The following is a 20,515-nucleotide window of genomic DNA, read 5'->3' on the forward strand; positions in this document are numbered from 1 at the left end:
CATGTATTTTGCCAATACAAATGGAGTGCTTCACTGGTAATTAATAGATTCTGAAAATATTGCATGCATGTATCAATTAAATGAATTTTAAGTTTATTTCTCTTGATAAAACAGGGGCAGTGCTGTACAGGGGGAAAGGGGGTGACCTCCTTTATTATCTTTCAGGTAATGGGGTGAAGGAGAAAAAACAAGAAGGAAGAGAAGAGGAAGAAAACTGAGGGGAAAAAAATTATGTCACCTTTAGTACATCAAAGTACATCTATACCCCATCAAAATATTGAAAGATAAAAACAATCAAAGTAGGCCTATTTCATATGCATATGAACGGTCAGATTAAACAATATTTGTAAAGTATATTTTCCATTGGAACATGGTTTAAACTTTTAAGAAGTCTTTTATGATTTACACTAAAGATATGTTATCATTCTTAAATGTAGAATGTTTATGCTTTTGAAATGTTTATGACATGAAAATCCATATGAGCCTTTGATCCTGGCACTCTATATAATTGCTTTGGAAAGATAATGGTGTAAGTAAATAAAGATATTAAAGGCATAAACCATCTGTATGTGCAACCAGGAGGCCTATAATTTTTCATTCTATATTTTGATTATTTTAGAGGTGATCTGTCAGAGACAGACCACCTGATAATTCCCTTTATAGGCTATCCTCCTCGAAATCACTCAACCTCCAATTCTGATATTTCTATTTCCTTGGAAGTTACCATCCAAGTTATTAGCATTTGTGGTAAATTTTATGAGAAAAGACCCTGAGCTCCTGTTACAAGCAACATCAACAATAAATCAATAATGCAGGTTCTTGAATACTTACATGTACGTACATGGCATTCTCTAAATCCAAGATCTATCAATACATCCAAAAACAAACCATTCCATTTTTACGCTACCTGCTTCCTTCTCCGATTCACTCCAATCATTTCCCAAATCTCCAGAATACAACAGTTTCTTTATCCTCCACTCCAATGCACAAAGGAGCATGAGTAATGCATTGTTCCTTCAATGGCTGGCCTCAACACGGGAGTGGACTGGCCTCCACACGGACCACCGATCCCAAGAAGAACGGGTGAAATAGGAGACCTATTCTTTGGGCCACTGATGCTGAATGGCTGCTGTGGTTTCTCAGAATGAATGGAAAGTCAATAGTCACCTCTGTCTGGAATCAGCAATTACACACCTGCCCTTCATGGGCATCTATTTCACAGAAATTCAATCAGCTAAGATATATATATATATTTCTCCAAAATAAAGGACAGGCATTATTAAAGTTTGGCCTCAATGTGTAGCTCTAAAGCTCAAAGCTAAACTTTCAAGATATGCCTAATGATAATGATGACGTGGTAGGCACCAAAAAATATGATACACCATACATTTTTCAAGTTTTAATGATTCTGACTTAGGTAACATATCAAAAAATAAAGAATGAGATTTCTTTGATTCAATCCACTAGAAATATATATTTACCCCAAGACAAAGAATATGCCTTTGAGTTTGACTCTGGTCTCCTATACACGTAGGGTCCAAGCTCAACCTCGTAAATGTATCACTTTGAAGGGGGAAAAGACGTTTGCTTCATGATATAATTTTGCAAGTTCTATTGAAACCACCTTTTGTAATATCCACCGATTGAATAGCTTGAATTATAGATCTGGATCTCAAGATCTGAAGAATGTGGTTTGTAAGATTAGTCATTGACTACTTGGATGACAATAGGGGTCTTTTCAAGCTTGGTTTCTCTTTTGTAACCACACTTAAAGTTTATTGTATTTCAGAAACCACCAAGACTGTGTTCATCGTACAAGTTCATTTGCACTTCGGATCAAATGAATGTCAGACATCAAGATGTGTGTGACGTCTAAAATAAATCTATTTGATTTTAAAAGTTTGTTTCTATCAAAAAATAAAAATGAATTGCTTCATCCATGCCACTGGAGGTAATTTGTCTGTAATGATCAAGTGTATTTTCAGTCATTAATTAGATTTGCATCCATTTATCTAGATATAAATGCACTATTTTATTTAATTTTCATGCATTCATCTATTCATTAAATTTTCATCTATTTCTATATTCAAGCATTCATTCATTCAATAATACATGTACATGTAGGCATATTCTTTTAATTAGGGGCATCAGAATCAGATAAGAGTCTAAGGCAAAGAGACATCCAACAAGAGTGTCGCTATAAGGCGAGCACATAATACGCCCGCCTGGCCTGTAACGCGGAAAATGGAGTTATTGGTCAAGCAAGAAAAGTGGAAGGTGGCTACTTCACCTTAAACCTTCTGACCTAAAAATCAATAGAATTGACGGGATCTATGCTAGTATCATACACACCAAATTATATGAGCCTAGGTTAAGTTAATCGCATTTACAAGGAAAAGTTAATGGACAGACAGAGGGACAGACAGACATCGAGCATGATACCATAATACATTCCGTCTAGGACGGGATAATAAAATGTAAAATGCAATACAAATCAAGGCCTATATGTTGATTTCCTATAAATTGCTAAACTAGCAGTGTTGCCACTCATAAACCCAGTATATAATGCCTACCAAATAAATGCATTAGCACTTCCTGCTTAAATACAGCAGGTATGACACACTGCACAAGCTTTACTCATTGAATAAGCTCATAAAAGTAAATATATTCATGGAAATAAGGTACTGATCCCTTGTATTTTATTCAATGCACAACTGCCCAAGCTGAATAATAATGCCAGTCGGATAATACTGTAATGCTGGCCCAGGGTGTTGAGAGCAAGCGCCCGCCTTTGGGTTTCAGTTGCTGTGTACAACAAGCCATGACTAATTTGATCTGTGTTTTACATGCCAGTATGTGAATATGAGTCAATAATTCATTGACAACGTAATAATTCACTGACACCATTATAATTATATCAGCATTGTATAGATTGGTGGAGTCGATGGTTGTGCCTTCAGATTGGGGTGCTCAGTCACACTCACCATAAAAAAAAAGATATAGGTAGTGTTCTGAAGGGTACCTTTCTCTCTCTCTCTTTCATATTTGTTTCTTCTATCATTTTTATGATAATAAAAAACAAAAAGTTTATTTTTGATACATGAATAAACTTGTAGGGCCAACATGTATACATATATTCTTGTTAGTACAAATCCTTATAGCAAAATATTGTCAAAGTGGGGGGGAGGGTAAACCAATTCCAATATGACATTAGCCAACTGCATGTTTACTTTTAATAGGTGGTTTCAAACCGCCTCGATCACAAGAATCCCCGTTAAATTACGAGAACTTTTTAAGACTACAAAATACCCGTTAATTATTCCTGCATTCACACCGCCCCGAAACACATCCTTCGGGATAAGTTCCCGAAGTTACGAGCATGCGCAGTATGGTCTGATAAGCAGGCAAGGCGCGAGATTCAAAATCACTAGCCCAGCAGCCACCCACGCCGCCGCGCCCAACGACACGCTGGGCTAAAAGTTCCCGTAATTTGCTTTCACATCGCCAAAATACCTGCGACCTTGGAAAAATCCCCATGAAAGTTCTCGTAATTTCGCCAAGTACCTACTATTTAGCGGGTATTTTCTTTCGGGGAAATTACGCGTAGTTTGCTTTCACATTACCAAAATACCTGGTATTTTCTGATCGGGGTAAATTTCCCGATCAGAGAATACCTGGAACTGGCGAACTTTGAGGTGGTCTGAAACCACCTAATATCACATAGCATCAAACATTCAGATTTAGCCATTATTATGATCCTATTCAAAAAGAAAATTAGTTTGTTCAAATTTCAGATTCATAAACTTGTTGTCCCTAACCTACAAGAGTACAATTTTTTTATTCAATTAATATTGGCTGGTGCAATATTTTACTACTGGGAGGGGAGGTTAATCGACAATATTGGTCAATATGACATCATCCAACAATGTTTACTTTTAATATCTCAAGAGCATCAGGAATACCAAGTTAGCCACTCTAATCATTAAAAAATTGTTCAAATATTAGAGTCATAAACTTGGAGCACCTCTTCATGTGTAAGAGCAAGAGATTTTTAAACGCCCGTCCTAAACAGAACATATTATGGTACCATGCTTGGTGTCCGTCCGTCTGTCTGTCCATTAACTTTTACTTGTAAAAACAACTAACTTCAGTTTAACTTAACCTAGGCTTATTTGGTGTGTATGATACTAGCATGGATCCCAAAAAGCCTATTGATTTTGAGGTCTAAAGGTCAAAGGTCAAGGTCACAGTGACATATTTTCATCTTACCCTTCTGAAGTCCTTGTAAATGTGATAACTTCAGTTTACCTTGAGCTTGGCTCAAATATTTGGTGTGTTTGATACAAGTATGGATCCCAGAAAGCCTATTGACTTTGAAGTTGAAAGGTTGAAAGGTCAAGGTCACAGTGACATATTTTCATCTTCTAATACCCTTCTAAAGTCCTTGTAAACGTGATAATTATTGTCACTGCAGCAGTGTGCAGTGAGTTCTATGCAATTTTAATGCTGTAAATATTTTTGATATATATGTTTAAATTCATATTCCACTAGATTTCTCATTTTGCACTCTGGCATTTTCTTAATCTCTTTCTACATGAAATCCCATAGGGTAGGTTATGTACTAAAGTATAGGTACAGAAAGCTAATTCAATAGAGCAAACCTTACGTCCACCCTTTATTGTTATAATTTGTATAGGAATGGTCAAGTTCATTGTTTTGTTCTGTGTAGAGCGCTGGGTAGTACCAGCTTCCTTGTAACTTTTAATTAGACTGTCTAATAAGCAGTCTGGCTTGACCATAAGTTCAGAACCTTTAAATAGAGATGCAAAAAGCCAAGAAACTTCAGTTCATAGTAAAGACACAGAAGAGAGAACTCCAGTTAACGTCAAGATATTTCTCGTATTGATTGCAACCAAGTGTACTTGTCTTATAGCCTCCAATTGGTAAGATTGCTTATATGTTTTACTCTATATCTTTCCTTTGATAGTTGTGACCAAGATATAAGAATATATAGATTTATAATATGATTATACCTTCAATATAGTTTCGTTCTTGAATCGTAAACTTACTTGTGGTATATAGAATACTTATCTTTCTATGTTATGGTATATATTCGGATAGATTTGGATTTCATGATATTTACCTTTTAAGACCTCATTGGTGTAATACTTACTGATAGTTATGTGTGCCATGTTTATTCAGATATACAATTAGTAGAATGAGTTATTGAATATTTATGTTCCTTGTTAGTATAGTGGAGATATATGTTTCTTGGTAGTATAGATCTAGTGGATACATAATCATGTTCCTTGGTAGTATAGTGTACTTTGGTTTTATAGGAGTAACATCATATCCTAATACATGTGAAGTATTTCTGAGTTCTGGTAGTATAGTACAAGTATTTCCTCTATATTTCTAGTCATGGATTACGTATATAGTTCTCATAATAAGATTGTTTTACTAGTAGATTATAACCATTTGTGGGTTGTCTGAATATGTAAGTCAAAATGTATATTTGTATCTGTTTTGTTTTCAGTATTTTATCTCGGATTTTGGACCGTGGGATGACGGAATAAAGTTCCACATAAGCCACACTAAAGTCTGTGAATACATTTCTTTTGGAGTGAGAGTATTTGTTAGCCGAAACTCCGTCCGTTTATCGAGGATAAAGGGCGGCAGCCACAATAAAATACAACTGCTGTAGACATTTACGCTTCGTAAGGCATGAGTGAGCGAGAAACATCGGTGAGGATGACGTCACTGAAAGGAGCAACCAGGGATGAGGACCTGCATAGCCAAGTAAGTGGTAGCAGTAGCAGGAGGAGCAGACTGAGCAGGAGATCGAGTAGATCATCAAAAAGTGAACTTTCTGCCCGTAAAGCCTCACTGGAAGCTAAGAAGGAAAATGAAAGTAAAATGCTAATGTTGCTAAAAGAGGACAAAGAAGCTAAACAAGCCTTTCATCAAAATAGGAAGGCTGTTCTTGAACAAAAAATGAAGACTCTTGAGCTTGAACAGGAAGACATGGAAAATGCCTATCTTAGTGAGCAGAAAGTGATTGCTGCTCAAAAGTCTATAGTAGCTGCAGACATAGAAATCTCAGAACTGGCTATGTTGGAAGAATGCTGCGAAGATGATAGTGGAACTGATGATGAGGTTTCTATTAAAGGACTGACACGGGAGAAAAAGAGCGAAAGGATGGAGCGATTCTTCGGCTCACAGGAGGAAGTCACAGTGAAAAATATTAAGCCCGAGCCTCCCGTGGTCAATACTCCACCAGTTAGTAGCCCAGCACTGCAAGCCGGACGGGATAAAGCCGCATCATCACTAGAAGATTGCCTGCAACAGCTGGCTCGTTTTGTTGCAGGACAAAACGCAGCTAGTAACCAACTAGCCGTATTCAGCCAACTCCCTAAGATCGACGTACCAATCTTCTCTGGTGATCCTCTGCAGTACACGCTATGGAAAAATGCCTTTGACTGTACAGTGGATTCAAAGCCAATTGGCGAGCAGTACAAATTGAATTACTTGAATGCATATGTCAGTGGCAAGGCTAAGGAGATAGTAGAGCATCATCTTTTGATAGGAGGGAGTAATGCATACCAAGAGGCTTTGAAGCAGCTAGAAGACAGATTTGGTGACCCCAATACGATAAGCGTCTCGTACACCAAGAAACTGACTTCTTGGCCGAAGATATCAAGCCACGATGCCAGTGGACTGAGGGACTTCGCAGATTTTCTTCAGAAAGTTGTGGCAGCCAAGAGGAGAGTCCGCAACTTGGGAATTCTGGATTACCCTCAAGAAAATGTAAAGCTTGTGGAGAAGTTACCAGGCTATTTGGAAGGAAAGTGGCGTGATGAAATCGACAGATGGCGTTCTCATAAAGGCCCACAAAGCTTCCCTTCTTTCACAGAATTTGCCGAGTTTGTTATGAGAGCTGCAAGCAAGGCAAACATCCCTGAGATGGAGCCATTGTCTAAGGAACCAAAGCGGAGTTTCCAAACAAATCAAAGGAGTATGAAAGCAAGGACCTTTGTAACAAACGGACAAGATAATGAACCAAGCAAGCTGTCCAAGGTATCGCATAGGCATGGCCTTTTCTCAATGTGCCCCTTTTGCGAGAGAGATCATCACATTGAAGATTGTGATGATTTCGCACAAAACTCTATACATGTGAAAAAGGCTTTCTTCAGGAAGAAAATGATATGTCTTGGGTGTGGAGGAACAGACGATCACTTTGTCAGAAATTGTCAGGAGAGAAAGTCATGCAAATTATGTGGGAAAATGCATCTCACCTGCCTCCACTACGACCAAAACAAACCAGACACAGCTGAACTGCAGGAAGGAACATCGCATTGCACATCTGTATGTCCGACGCCTGACCAGGAAGGGAGGGATCACAGTATGATCGTTCCTGTTTGGGTAAGGCATGTGGATCGACCATCAGAGGAGACACTAGAATATGCCATTCTTGATGACCAGTCAAACGTGAGTTTTGTCTCCAAACGCCTCTGCAAGAAGCTAGATGTTAAAGGAGAGAAAACGAATCTTCTCCTTACAACAATGCACCAGACAGGGAAGATAGAAAGTGAGAGGATTAAAGGTCTTGAGGTACTGGACTTCAACAAGGAGAATGTAATCCAGCTTCCAACCACTTTGTCCAGGGATTCGTTACCTGCATCTCGCTCCCAGATCCCTAAGCCAGAGGTAGTCAAGCAGTGGGACCATCTAAACAGCGTAGCAAGTAAAATGATGCCATACAGGAAAGATGTAGAAGTATCGTTACTTATCGGTAATGATTGTACAAGAGCAGTTAGACCACGTGAAATCATAAGTGGAAATGAAGATGACCCATATGCCCAGAGATCATTGCTTGGATGGGGAGTAGTTGGGAGAGTGCATAAAACTCCTGGAGAACTCAAGTCTGCAACTTGTAACAAACTCTCAGTCAACTCATGCCCCAACTCTAGTTTCCAGACCAAGGTTAAGACAAATATCGGCCCTGAAAAGATCATTCAAGCATTGGAAGCCGACTTCAAAGAGAAGGAAGGTCGTCCATCACTATCGGTACACGATGTGAGGTCTCCTGATATCTTGGAGAAGGGAATAACAAGGAGTCAAGCTGGGAATTACGAAATGCCTGTACCTAGCTTCAAGTCAGATCAAGTCCAAGTGCCTGATAATCGTCCTCTTGCTGTTAAGAGATGGAATCAACTGAATATTCCCCATCTTTCTCACATAGGGGGAGCATGGGAAAGACAAATTGCTACTGTTAACGTTCGTCGTGCTCTAGAGCCCCTTCTGAGCAGCTCAGGAAACCAGCTTGACGACGAATCTTTCAGAACATTCTTAAAAGAGGTTGAATCAGTAGTCAACTCTAGACCTCTTTCGACGACACACCTTTGTTCTCCAGATGCTCCTGAGCCTCTAACACCAAACCATCTGTTGACTTTGAAACCTAGAATCGTGCTACCTCCTCCTGAGAAGTTCCAAACGGCAGATTCCTATTGTCGCAAATGGTGGAGACAAGTTCAGCATCTCTCCAATGAATTCTGGCTGAGATGGAGTAAAGAATTCTTGGCTGAACTCCAAACCAGACAGAAGTGGGTTACACCAAAGCAAAGCGTCAGGGCAGGAGATGTGGTCATCGTCAAAGAAGAAGGAGAATTTCGAGGTAATTGGCCCCTTGGTCGAGTAGAGAAAGTCCTTCCTAGCAAAGATGGTCACGTACGCAAAGTCCAACTGATGATGGCAAACAAGTGTTTAGACGAAGATGGACGAAGGAAAGGTCAGCCAACTATCCTTGAAAGACCGATACATAAGCTGGTGGTGCTAATTCCTACTGAAGAAACATCACAAGGAAGGATGCAATCGGAAGACCAGAGGATTCCCGATCAAGGAGCCAGCCAAGAAGAAAATAAGAAGTGATGTCTTATTGTAAATGTTTAATTTCTCTTTCTCTGAATCTGTCAAACTCTTTCCCTAGTATCCTCATTCTCTCTTCTTCTCCCTCAGCCTTTTCACTCTCTCTCTTTCTCTCTATCAGCATTCTCTTTCCTATATTTTTCTTGCAATCATTATGTATAGAGTGATTTTTGGAATTTTTAAATTACTTGAGGTGTAATTTGTAACAGTAAGATCACTGAGTAATATTGATTTAGATTGAAATCCATTTCATTACATTGGTATCATTAACATATTTTTCTATGGTCAATGTATTTGATGTGCTTGACATAATATATATGTACTAAGTAGTACATTTCGACACTTGAATCTAGTATTGTTATGCTAAGATGATCACATAATCAGGTGATTGAGCTATTTACATTTGTTTTAGTTTTACAGATAAATTACACAATGGGATCGGAATATCATGATTCCTATTTTGGGTTGTTGTTCTTACATTACTGTTTATACTGTAGCGAGTATTTAAATATTTGAGTCTATAATAATTTGAAGTATTAGTATTCTGAATCAATTCCTTTTGTACTATTTTGGTAACTGATAGCAGGATCAGTTAAAGGAGCCATGTCACTGCAGCAGTGTGCAGTGAGTTCTATGCAATTTTAATGCTGTAAATATTTTTGATATATATGTTTAAATTCATATTCCACTAGATTTCTCATTTTGCACTCTGGCATTTTCTTAATCTCTTTCTACATGAAATCCCATAGGGTAGGTTATGTACTAAAGTATAGGTACAGAAAGCTAATTCAATAGAGCAAACCTTACGTCCACCCTTTATTGTTATAATTTGTATAGGAATGGTCAAGTTCATTGTTTTGTTCTGTGTAGAGCGCTGGGTAGTACCAGCTTCCTTGTAACTTTTAATTAGACTGTCTAATAAGCAGTCTGGCTTGACCATAAGTTCAGAACCTTTAAATAGAGATGCAAAAAGCCAAGAAACTTCAGTTCATAGTAAAGACACAGAAGAGAGAACTCCAGTTAACGTCAAGATATTTCTCGTATTGATTGCAACCAAGTGTACTTGTCTTATAGCCTCCAATTGGTAAGATTGCTTATATGTTTTACTCTATATCTTTCCTTTGATAGTTGTGACCAAGATATAAGAATATATAGATTTATAATATGATTATACCTTCAATATAGTTTCGTTCTTGAATCGTAAACTTACTTGTGGTATATAGAATACTTATCTTTCTATGTTATGGTATATATTCGGATAGATTTGGATTTCATGATATTTACCTTTTAAGACCTCATTGGTGTAATACATACTGATAGTTATGTGTGCCATGTTTATTCAGATATACAATTAGTAGAATGAGTTATTGAATATTTATGTTCCTTGTTAGTATAGTGGAGATATATGTTTCTTGGTAGTATAGATCTAGTGGATACATAATCATGTTCCTTGGTAGTATAGTGTACTTTGGTTTTATAGGAGTAACATCATATCCTAATACATGTGAAGTATTTCTGAGTTCTGGTAGTATAGTACAAGTATTTCCTCTATATTTCTAGTCATGGATTACGTATATAGTTCTCATAATAAGATTGTTTTACTAGTAGATTATAACCATTTGTGGGTTGTCTGAATATGTAAGTCAAAATGTATATTTGTATCTGTTTTGTTTTCAGTATTTTATCTCGGATTTTGGACCGTGGGATGACGGAATAAAGTTCCACATAAGCCACACTAAAGTCTGTGAATACATTTCTTTTGGAGTGAGAGTATTTGTTAGCCGAAACTCCGTCCGTTTATCGAGGATAAAGGGCGGCAGCCACAATTATAGTTTAAAGGAAACCAAAACCCAAGAAGATAAGTAATCTCATTGGAAAGAGTAAAATGAGAGGAACAATTTAAAAAAATATTCATCAAAATCGGTTATGAAATAAGCAAGTTATGGGAGTTTGAAAACTCTTGTACTTTCTATGGGCATCCTCAAATTGGCAAACGTGCTTCAAAATTACTGATTTTGTGGACAACTCCCATTTGTTTTGTACACAAATTTTCAGATTTTCCTCATTATCTTTCAAATTGCATCTTGCCTCCTTCTGAGCACAACATATGTCATGGGAAAATATAATCCACACCATATATGTCAAGATCAGGAGATAATGTGAAATATGTAAATAGAGGGGAAAATCTGAAAATATGTGTTCAAAACAAATGGAGAGTTGTCCACAAAAGTAGCCATTTTGAAGCACGTTTGCCAATTTGAGGATCCACATAGTAAGTACAACAAGACTTTTTAATCGTCCATAACTTGCTTATTTTATAACCGATTTTGATGAAACTTTTTTTTTAATTGTTTCTCTCATTTTACTCTTTCTACTCAGATTGCTTCTCTTCTTGGGTTTTGGTTTCCTTTAACTTAACCTAGGCTAATTTGATATGGTTTTTATTAACTAATGCTAGCATGGATCCCAGGAAGCCTATTGGTTTTTAGGTCAAAAGGTCAGAGGTCAAGTCACCACCATTCACTTTTCTTGCTTGATCAATATAACAGGCGAGCATATTATGTGCTCGTCCTTGCAACACTCTTGTTAATATAGATTCTTGGAGCAATATAAAGTCTCCTTGGGGAAAATGCGTTTACATGTAAGGGACATTGACGAAATCTAGGCCAATATCACGTCATCCCATCGTATGTTTATTTTTAATATCACAGAGCATCAGGCATTCCAAATTAGCCCAGGGTCACTAATCATCACGATGGAATGTCATTCAAGTTTATAATCGCAACTGATGAACTTCCCTTCCAGACGCATAGCTGAAATGAAATAGATTAGATGGGGCATCATCACAGATCCATCATCTGATTGGGAATAGAGTTTACACTACACACACTCCTACAAGCAATATTTTTTGTAGATAAAATCTTTGACTAATGCTGTCAAAATAAATTTTCATTAACTTTTCAAAGTACAATTAAGATGGTGTGGCTTTAACCAGGGTTGGGCTCAATTACTCTCTTCGATTACAATTACGATTACGTAATCGAAGAAATGTTCAAATCCCCAGTACAGTCCGACCTCTCTCATCCGGCCTCCCCTTATCCGGATCTCTCTATTATCCGGACGCACACTTGCCGAGATTTTTTTTTTTTATCTTGTACCGGTACGTGAGGAAATGAGATTTCAATCTAAACTCAATCCTATACGTAAACTCTCTTTGATTAAATATATTTCCCAACATTCACCCTACACCAAACATATTTTTCATGAAAATATCTCACCCAAATCACCAAAAGAACTTTAGGAATGATAATTTCCAGTAAATCAGGGTGCAGCACAAACATTTCATCACGTTTCTCTTTTTGCTTCGCGGGAAAAACAACACATGTCTTGCTAGCTAACTTTAGGCCTCAATACGGACAGCGCCATCTATCATGTTTGAGCCTACAGTCAGTGTAACAATGGCTGACATTGCGAAGCTGCGATACCCGTCGCGATGATCTAATTTTAAAACTTGGTTTCATCGAGTCATTCTCTTTCTTTTGAGGTATGCTCGATGTATACCTCAGTCATTTTAGCAGGTAAATTATCCAAGAGTTTTGGCCATCGATCGATTTAATTTCCATAAAAACAATGCCTATAATTTGCACTGACTCTGCAGTGAATATTGTCTTTACCGTACGCCCACTTAGTGTAGCTATCGCCGGTGGCCTGGGGAGGCAGTCGGCAGCGCAGCTGCGTGTATTTAATATTGGGTCTCCCAGATCCGGATAAATCCCTTATCCGGATTGGTGCTGGTCCCAACGTGTCCGGATAAGAGAGGTCGGACTGTACATCTAATTTCCACGTAAACGATGCGCCTGTACTGTGTGCATGTCAAACTGTGCATATGGATGCTGACACACAGCCATGTGTGCTACCGCAAAAAATAACAACGATCAGATGTACAGTAAACACGGGCAATCTCGCCAGTCAGCAAGAAAGAAGAAAAAAACACTTGGTTTTGGGGGCATTTCAATTGAGGATATTAAGAAGCTAGCAGATTTTGATGAATTACTGTCGATTGACAGGATATAAAGGATGTAGGCTTTGCTTAGATCTACACCAAATTTATGGATTTTTATTTCCTTCTTATATCAACTTTAAATGACAAATTCACCATATTCCTCCCCAGAAGCCGTGAAATGAAGCTCCCTTGGATTATCTCCATCACATTGAAGGTAGTAAAGGTAGGCAAAGAAACCGATACCATGATGTGAAATGTTTGTATCAGTCACATTCTTCCTACTTGTCATTCTGAAGAATGTGACAGTAATTGGAAACACAATCCTCAGCCCAGCTCATGTGACAGATTAATTACTAGAAAGTAGAAACATGGATGCTAAAAAAACTCAATGTGTCACAGAATATGATCAGGTGGTTTCAAACCGCCTCGATCACAAGAATCCCCGTTAAATTACGAGAACTTTTTAAGGCTGAAAAATACCCATTAATTATTCCTGCATTCACACCGCCCTAAAACATACCCTCCGGGATAAGTTCCTGAAGTTACGAGCATGCGCAGTATGGTCTGATAAGCAGGCAAGGCGCGAGATTCAAAATCACTAGCCCAGCAGCCACCAAGGCGCCAAGTTCCCGTAATTTGCTTTCACATCGCCAAAATACCTGCGACCTTGGAAAAATCCCTGCGAAAGTTCTCGTAATTTCGCCAAGTACCTACTATTTAGTGGGTATTTTCTTTCGGGGAAATTAAGCGTAGTTTGCTTTCACATTACCAAAATACCTGGTATTTTCTGATCGGGGTAAATTTCCCAATCAGAGAATACCTGGAACCGACGAACTCAGGCAGTCTGAGACCACCTATTGTGTACATGTATGGTACTCAAAGAAACTTCAGATTTGTTACCCTGGAGAATACATGTACATGGGAATAAGATGTGATAACAAATTCCAACAATATTAGAGATGCTTATCAAATTTGTGTGAATGGAACTGGAAGGAAATAAATGTTTATTCAATTAAGTTCTACAGTAGAAAAATATTGTACTAAAATTTATTGTGCAGACTTTTTGAGGGCGTGACTCAACTGATAAGTACCGTTCACAAAGACTGTTTGTATCTGCATAGGGTCCATGGTATCTGCAAACTGGTTAAACCCCCCAAAAAGAGGGCCAAGACCACCATAATAGTGGAAATGACGCATGCCAAAATTTAGAAACTGTTTACATCAAATAAGGACAAGGTCATAGCTAGCTGACTAGAAGCAACCTCAAAGTGGTCTGAAACTGGCCTGTGTATGTGTATATAGTATACATAAATTTTAAAGGCCCAAGAAATGTGCAAAAAAGACTAGCAATCTAGACTAGCAATCTAGAAGGAGCATCAAACTGCAGTACAAGCATGACACTGACTCCACAGCACTGAAACTTTTTCTCATTCACTTATACCAAAACAACTACAAAGTGATGCAACATGCATGAAATTGACATGATAGATAACTTAAATGTCAACTTATATGACAAACTACTGGTATTAACTCAAGAGAGTTTATACAACCATTACAAAATTGGAGCTGTGGGCGATTTGAGAATCCTTTCTTCCGGATGCTCTTGGTGTTCATTCCCAAGTTGAAAATACATGTAGTGTTCCCCTGTGTCCTAGTATTGATAATCAAACTCAAGCTTTGCAAAGTTGGTTTGTTTTCAATCGTTACCTTAACATTGTATTTTGACATTGTCCATGATCTTTTTCAACTTTAGAATGCTAGTAGAAAACTATAAATGATTTCTTAGAAATTCATTGAAAATGAGTCACAGAAGAGACACATGCCTCTCCAGCTGTCCACACGCAAATGTAGAAATCCATGTCTTTCCATCCTTACAGAGACTTCAATTCATGCAATAATAATACAGAGTGAAGATGTGGTAAATGAAAACTCTGAAGAAATCATAGACAATGAGAACTTATCTCCTATAGAAAAGTCTATCACTTTATCTAAACTGTAAAGTTGACTGGTACACATTGCCATCGTTTTCATATATTGCATCACAGTCTCGCCTCCATCTCTGTTTAGAGAACTTGTAAAACTTTAAGTATGTTGTTTAACTAAGCCCATCACTATTAACAACTATTGTTTAAAGTTTTAAACATTTTCAAAAACATTTAAACAAAAGAGTCTAAAAGTTTGTACAACTAACTGTTAGAGTGACTGGCTTAAACAATGTGCTTAACTTTTTTTTTTTTACTGTGTTTAATGATTTACCGTCCTCTGTTTATTTGGTCATCCTAAATTATGTACACTGTCATTACTGCATTGATTATTGTAACTCTTTGTTTTATGGCATTCCCTTGTCTCAAGTAAAGAGGCTCCAACTTGTTCAGAATGCCGCTGCACGTCTAGTTACCTATACGCGGAGGTCTTCCCATATCACACCAGTCCTTAAGTCCCTTCATTGGCTTCCTGTTCAACATCGTATCACCTATAAAATTGTTCTGATAGTAATATCGTGCGCTGACCTTCTCTTCACCAGAATACATCTCATCTCTTCTTGATTTTCGAAAACCTGGTCGCTGGTCTTCGCTCTTCTAAGACTTCTTCTCTCGATTTCTCTATTCCAAAAACCAGACGGTTATGGGGAGATCGTGTATTTGCATCAGCAGCTCCCCGTCTATGGAACAATCTTCCAACTAAACTATAAGACTGTAGATCAGTAGAACATTTCAAGGCCAGTTTAAAAACTTATCTAATGGCCAAATTGTAAGTTGTACCAGTAGTGAGTTAAGTCTATTATAAGCGCCTTCAGCACCCCTAATAGGGTGGATATGTTTGCGCATTATAAATGTCTTATTATTATTATTACAAGTGAGCAATAACAAGTGAATTCCATAACTTCCCTTTTTGCTTAGTTGACTAATCTACATCACACATTTTGGGCATCTACGGTCCATGTTTTGGAATAATGCATACTCCAGGGCCCCATATTACAAAGAGTTGCGATTGATCTGATCAATCACAACTATGGACGGCCAGCAACGTCAAGATGTATTATGCATGCTTCTTCAAAATATTTTCTAGCTATGACGTATATATTCATGCATTAATTGTTTTCTTAAAATTTTCTGTGCTTCTCTTTGTTTACAATGGACATTGTGCACATTTCCTGTAGAAAAAATTATGACACTGATGGATTTCCAGAGTTTCGATTGATTGGATCAATGTAACTCCTTGTAAGACAGGGCCCAGAAGTCCCTAACAGTTTCTTACCTTCAAATCTTCAGATGAGCTCCCATCTCTGAGGGTTGTTTTCTTCTTTGATCTCCTCCCTGAATAATGAAAAAATAAAATAGTAATCAAAATTGGCCTTGTCCAAGGTCCATATATCAACAATATCTTTAAATTCAAATCATGAAAATAACAATTTCTGAAGACAGGATTTACTTTTACTACAAAACAGCTACATTTATACTCTATAAAATACTACCAACATTACAACATGATTAATGAATCCCTCCAAACTATGATCACATCTTTGAATTGAGTCTGTAGACTCTTTGTTCTCCATCCTAGTAAAAAAAAATAACCAATTTCTTTGAAAATGAAAAAAAAAATAATAATTCCAAAATTTGTGTACAAGTGTGAAAAATAGACACTATACTATTCTGAAAATTACACATGTAGTTCTCCCCAAAACTAGGATTCTACGTACAGATATCATGGAAATCACCCTTCTGTGGTAAAAGAACTTCCATTATTTACAAATACCGATCTCATCAAGAAACAAATTCATCAACAGCCACAAACTGATCGGAAGGAAATCCATCAAAGACTAGACCTCAATACCCTCCTCTCGTCTGGTACAAGCAGCAGTGATAGTAGGGAGCTTATGAATTCATAAGCCAAGTTTAGACAACCGCCTGAAGAAATGAGAAGTCAGTCAAGACAGATCCCTCCCATTAGCCAACCCCAACTGATGGAGAAATAACACAAAACGAAAACTCCATCAAATTCCATCTTTGCTCCTGAGGTCAGAACTTGTCAGGCAATTTCAATTATTTGCATGACAAGGCCCGCCCCCTTTCACGAGCTCCCCACCCACTCACGGCCATTCTCCTGTGACGCTGGGGTGCAACGGGGGAATACAAGTCATGATCCATAAATATGAAATTCAATGTCTAATTCTCTTCGGAGGTTTTCTGGGTGTTTTCAGAAATAATAGGAAGGTTAAATACATGTACATGTACTGAATCAAACCAGGTTCTAGCACTGCCACTGGATTGAATTGTCATTGGGTTCCGGCCCACACACACACACACACTGAGGGAGCGTTGCATCGTACGTACCAAGGGAGGATTATGATGATGATGATGTGTACAATTGTAGAGTCAACTTTGCACCTGATGTTTGCAACATTGAAAACATTAACGGGAAGTGGCACCTCTTCCAACTTGTACAATATTTACTAAACCTTCATATGTCCAAGTACAAGTGTCAGAACATCCAATGGAACGGTACAAAATGGACAAGAATAACCTTCTACAAAAATGGCAAATGCTTGCAATAACAAATGTTCAGCAATATCTGAAACCATGAAAAAAAGGGTAAATGATACCCCAAAAATGCAGCACAGTGGTTTATCTATCCAAGTCTTCAGTCCAACAAAGTCAGTATTGTTCAATTACATCATATAGCATGAGCTGAAATCAAATATTACAGTTGTACTGTTGCTGAGGAATATTTCTGGGAACCAGTGGGAGTTTAGCCTACAATAGGTGGTTTCAGACCGCCTCGAAGTTCGCCAGTTCCAGGTATTCTCTGATCGGGAAATTTACCCCGATCAGAAAATACCAGGTATTTTGGTAATGTGAAAGCAAACTACGCGTAATCTCCCCGAAAGAAAATACCCGCTAAATAGTAGGTACTTGGCGAAATTACGAGAACTTTCGTGGGGATTTTTCCAAGGTCGCAGGTATTTTGGCGATGTGAAAGCAAATTACGGGAACTTTTATCCCAGCGTGTCGTTGGGCGCGGCGGCGTGGGTGGCTGCTGGGCTCGTGATTTTGAATCTCCCGCCTTGCCTGCTTATCAGACCACACTGCGCATGCTCGTAACTTCGGGAACTTATCCCGAAGGATGTGTTTCGGGGCGGTCTGAATGCAGGAATAATTAACGGGTATTTTTTAGCCTTAAAAAGTTCTCGTAATTTAACGGGGATTCTTGTGATCGAGGCGGTTTGAAACCGCCTAGTGTTATTAATACTGAATCATGGATATAAATTACATGTACACTGTACCATATTGGATGAATCAACCTTTGAAATGCTTACTACATCAAAGAATGTAATTGTTGTGTAGGCCTACGCAAATTACATCATCCATTGACTAGTCCAAGGTACACACCAAACCACACAATAAAAATAACAAAGCTTGGTCCTAAGGTAAACAAAGTGACATTTGACAAGAGCAATGCATGCATATATTCCTACTCAACTTCAAGTGTGCAGGTGGATTTATCATAGTTCAAGTCCATGATATTCAAGATCACTTACTTCATCTGGAAACTAAAAATGTTTTGAAAATTTCAACTCTAAAGTCAGTCATTTATTATTTATTCGAGACCCTGATGTAACTCTGAATTATACGTAGAGTAGAAGGACAACTGGAAATTCAAATTTTGTATGTTATATTTTCGGTGACACAACATTTGATCCTGCGACAATTGCTCCGGGCTTAATTTTGTAGATGTAGGGTTAGGGTTGTAGATATAGGGTTAGGGTTGCAATAGGCCTAGGGTTTAATGTTACATGTTGGTTAAGGGGCAAGTTTAGGGTTAGGGTAGGGCATAGTGTTAACCCAGGGGTGGAGTTGGTCATTCGATTAGTGTGTAAAATTTAGACTGAAGCAAATGTCATTGAACCATATTTTCTTGTGTTTGCTTTGTTCTTTCCACATGAAGGCTTACAAGTAAATGGTGAAGAAAACTATTTTAGTTATTATTTAGATGTACATGTATTTTGATCATATTTTTTTTGTTCATGCATCTTATAGGCCTATGTGTAAATACAGCTTTATCAACACCATGTACAGATACAACCATGATTATGATAATCCCACAAAATTTAATTACAGTACCATAGTATAAAACATTCCAACACTGTTGTTGCGAAGAAAGTAACTTCCTCACTACTATCATTTTGAAAAAAATATATACATCACTCAGGACTAGGCTTGTCTCTGTATACATGTAAATTCTAAATTCTTCAAATAGTACATACCAATTTTATGGTTTTTCATTTGCTTCAATAGCAGTGACTCTTTTTAAGCAACTACTTCTCTATTTGGAGAGCAAATACTTGAAAATCTGTTGGACTTTGATCCTTTTAAAATGACAATACATGACTTTTACCCGAATCTTATCAATTTCTGACATTATTCTGGCTAGTGTCAACTACATGTATAGGGCGAGGTGAAAATACAACTCTTTGTTTATACTTCTTAGAATTTGGCATTAATAATCAATTTAATCCAAAATAGAGCTATGTAATAAAACATTTATATTCCAATGGGGTTACATACAGTAACTTTTAAAAGGACTTAGGAAATAGTCACATTCATACTCTAGCTTGAATTTCAATGCTCAGAAGAGGAAAATGAACTATTCATGAATATATGTTCTTCCTCAAGAATGTTTAGAAAGCAAGACTGATAACTGGCATAAAGATAAATCAGAAGACTTAACACCTAATTCCTCGGATTCCCGCAAGAAGGCAAAAAAAACTTTTTACCAAAACAAACAAATCTCTATATTCTACCCCGCTATATAAAATCACAAAATATCTTAGAGAAAAAATCTTGCTTTGTCAGAAAGTTTGAGAATTAGGACAGAAAATAATACACTAGCTGCTAAAAGCACAAAAAGAAAGTCAAAACATAATTTGCGTTTTCTCGAAAATGTACATTTTGCTTAGTCCCTTCTTGCGGGAAGCCAACAAATTCTACATACATACATGTAGTTCATGAGCCTTGCAGTCAATGAGGGAATGTTTTCGGTGGAATCTGAGACTTGATGATCAATCAATTACAGAATCCAGAACAAAAGGTGTCAAAATCTGTGTCCGACTGCAAATACTGAAGTCAATCATCTCCATTAATGCTGCCAAGTTTTGAATGGAAATGAAAACAGAGAAGAAAATATTTCTGACAAGGGGGAAGGATGAAAGAATTCCTGGGGTATTCACAGCCAAGTTTCTGAAGGGGTCACATCACCAGGACCTATATTTTCCAGTTTTGAATATCAGATGTCAGAATGAGTTGGTGGTAGTGGGTGAAACGAGTCCCTGATCATCAACTCTTTGGCTCTGTTGGGACTTGCGACTTCCAACAGAAGATATATCTATTTTCAAATTGGATCTGGCTCGCAATCACCCACAATGCCCTGCATGGCCCCGTTCACATTTTGAAGGGAAGCTCTACAAAGTGCGCAGCAGCCTGCTCTCGATACGCTTCTAGAAATGTACAAGTACATCATTAGCTCATCCATTTCCAAAAAAAAAAATCAAGAGACTGAGCTTCTCTTCAAGTACATGTATGAAGATAC

At 37.7% G+C, this 20,515-nt stretch overlaps 3 protein-coding genes across 4 annotated transcripts in view; 1 reads left to right on the forward strand and 2 right to left on the reverse strand.

Annotated features, from left to right (window-relative positions):
* LOC121418397 (apoptosis-stimulating of p53 protein 1-like) overlaps window positions 1–1,084 on the reverse strand; it is a 39,938-nt gene extending 38,854 nt beyond the window's left edge. The window contains exon 1 of the mRNA XM_041612239.1: window positions 832–1,084. Coding sequence (XP_041468173.1) covers window positions 832–843 — 12 coding nt within the window. The 5' untranslated portion in view covers window positions 844–1,084. The remainder of the gene's footprint in view (window positions 1–831) is intronic.
* LOC121418399 (apoptosis-stimulating of p53 protein 1-like) overlaps window positions 1–20,515 on the reverse strand; it is a 52,452-nt gene that overhangs the window by 9,090 nt on the left and 22,847 nt on the right. Inside the window, exon 4 of the mRNA XM_041612241.1 lies at window positions 16,187–16,245. Within this exon, the coding sequence (XP_041468175.1) occupies window positions 16,187–16,245 (59 nt within the window). The remainder of the gene's footprint in view (window positions 1–16,186; window positions 16,246–20,515) is intronic.
* LOC121418396 lies at window positions 4,467–10,752 on the forward strand. 2 transcript variants are annotated; one of them, XR_005970458.1, is made up of 3 exons: window positions 4,467–4,943; window positions 5,537–10,009; window positions 10,603–10,752. XR_005970458.1 is itself a non-coding variant. In XM_041612237.1 (2 exons), the coding sequence occupies exon 2, from the start codon at window positions 5,725–5,727 to the stop codon at window positions 8,926–8,928; it is 3,204 nt and encodes a 1,067-aa protein (XP_041468171.1). In that variant the 5' UTR covers window positions 4,467–4,943; window positions 5,537–5,724; the 3' UTR covers window positions 8,929–10,752. The 2 variants fall into 2 exon arrangements, 1 of the variants encoding a protein (XP_041468171.1); XM_041612237.1 differs by having other exon boundaries at window positions 5,537–10,752.

The sequence above is a fragment of the Lytechinus variegatus genome, chromosome 7 (genome assembly GCF_018143015.1).
Source record: "Lytechinus variegatus isolate NC3 chromosome 7, Lvar_3.0, whole genome shotgun sequence".
Taxonomy (NCBI): Eukaryota; Metazoa; Echinodermata; class Echinoidea; order Temnopleuroida; family Toxopneustidae; genus Lytechinus; species Lytechinus variegatus.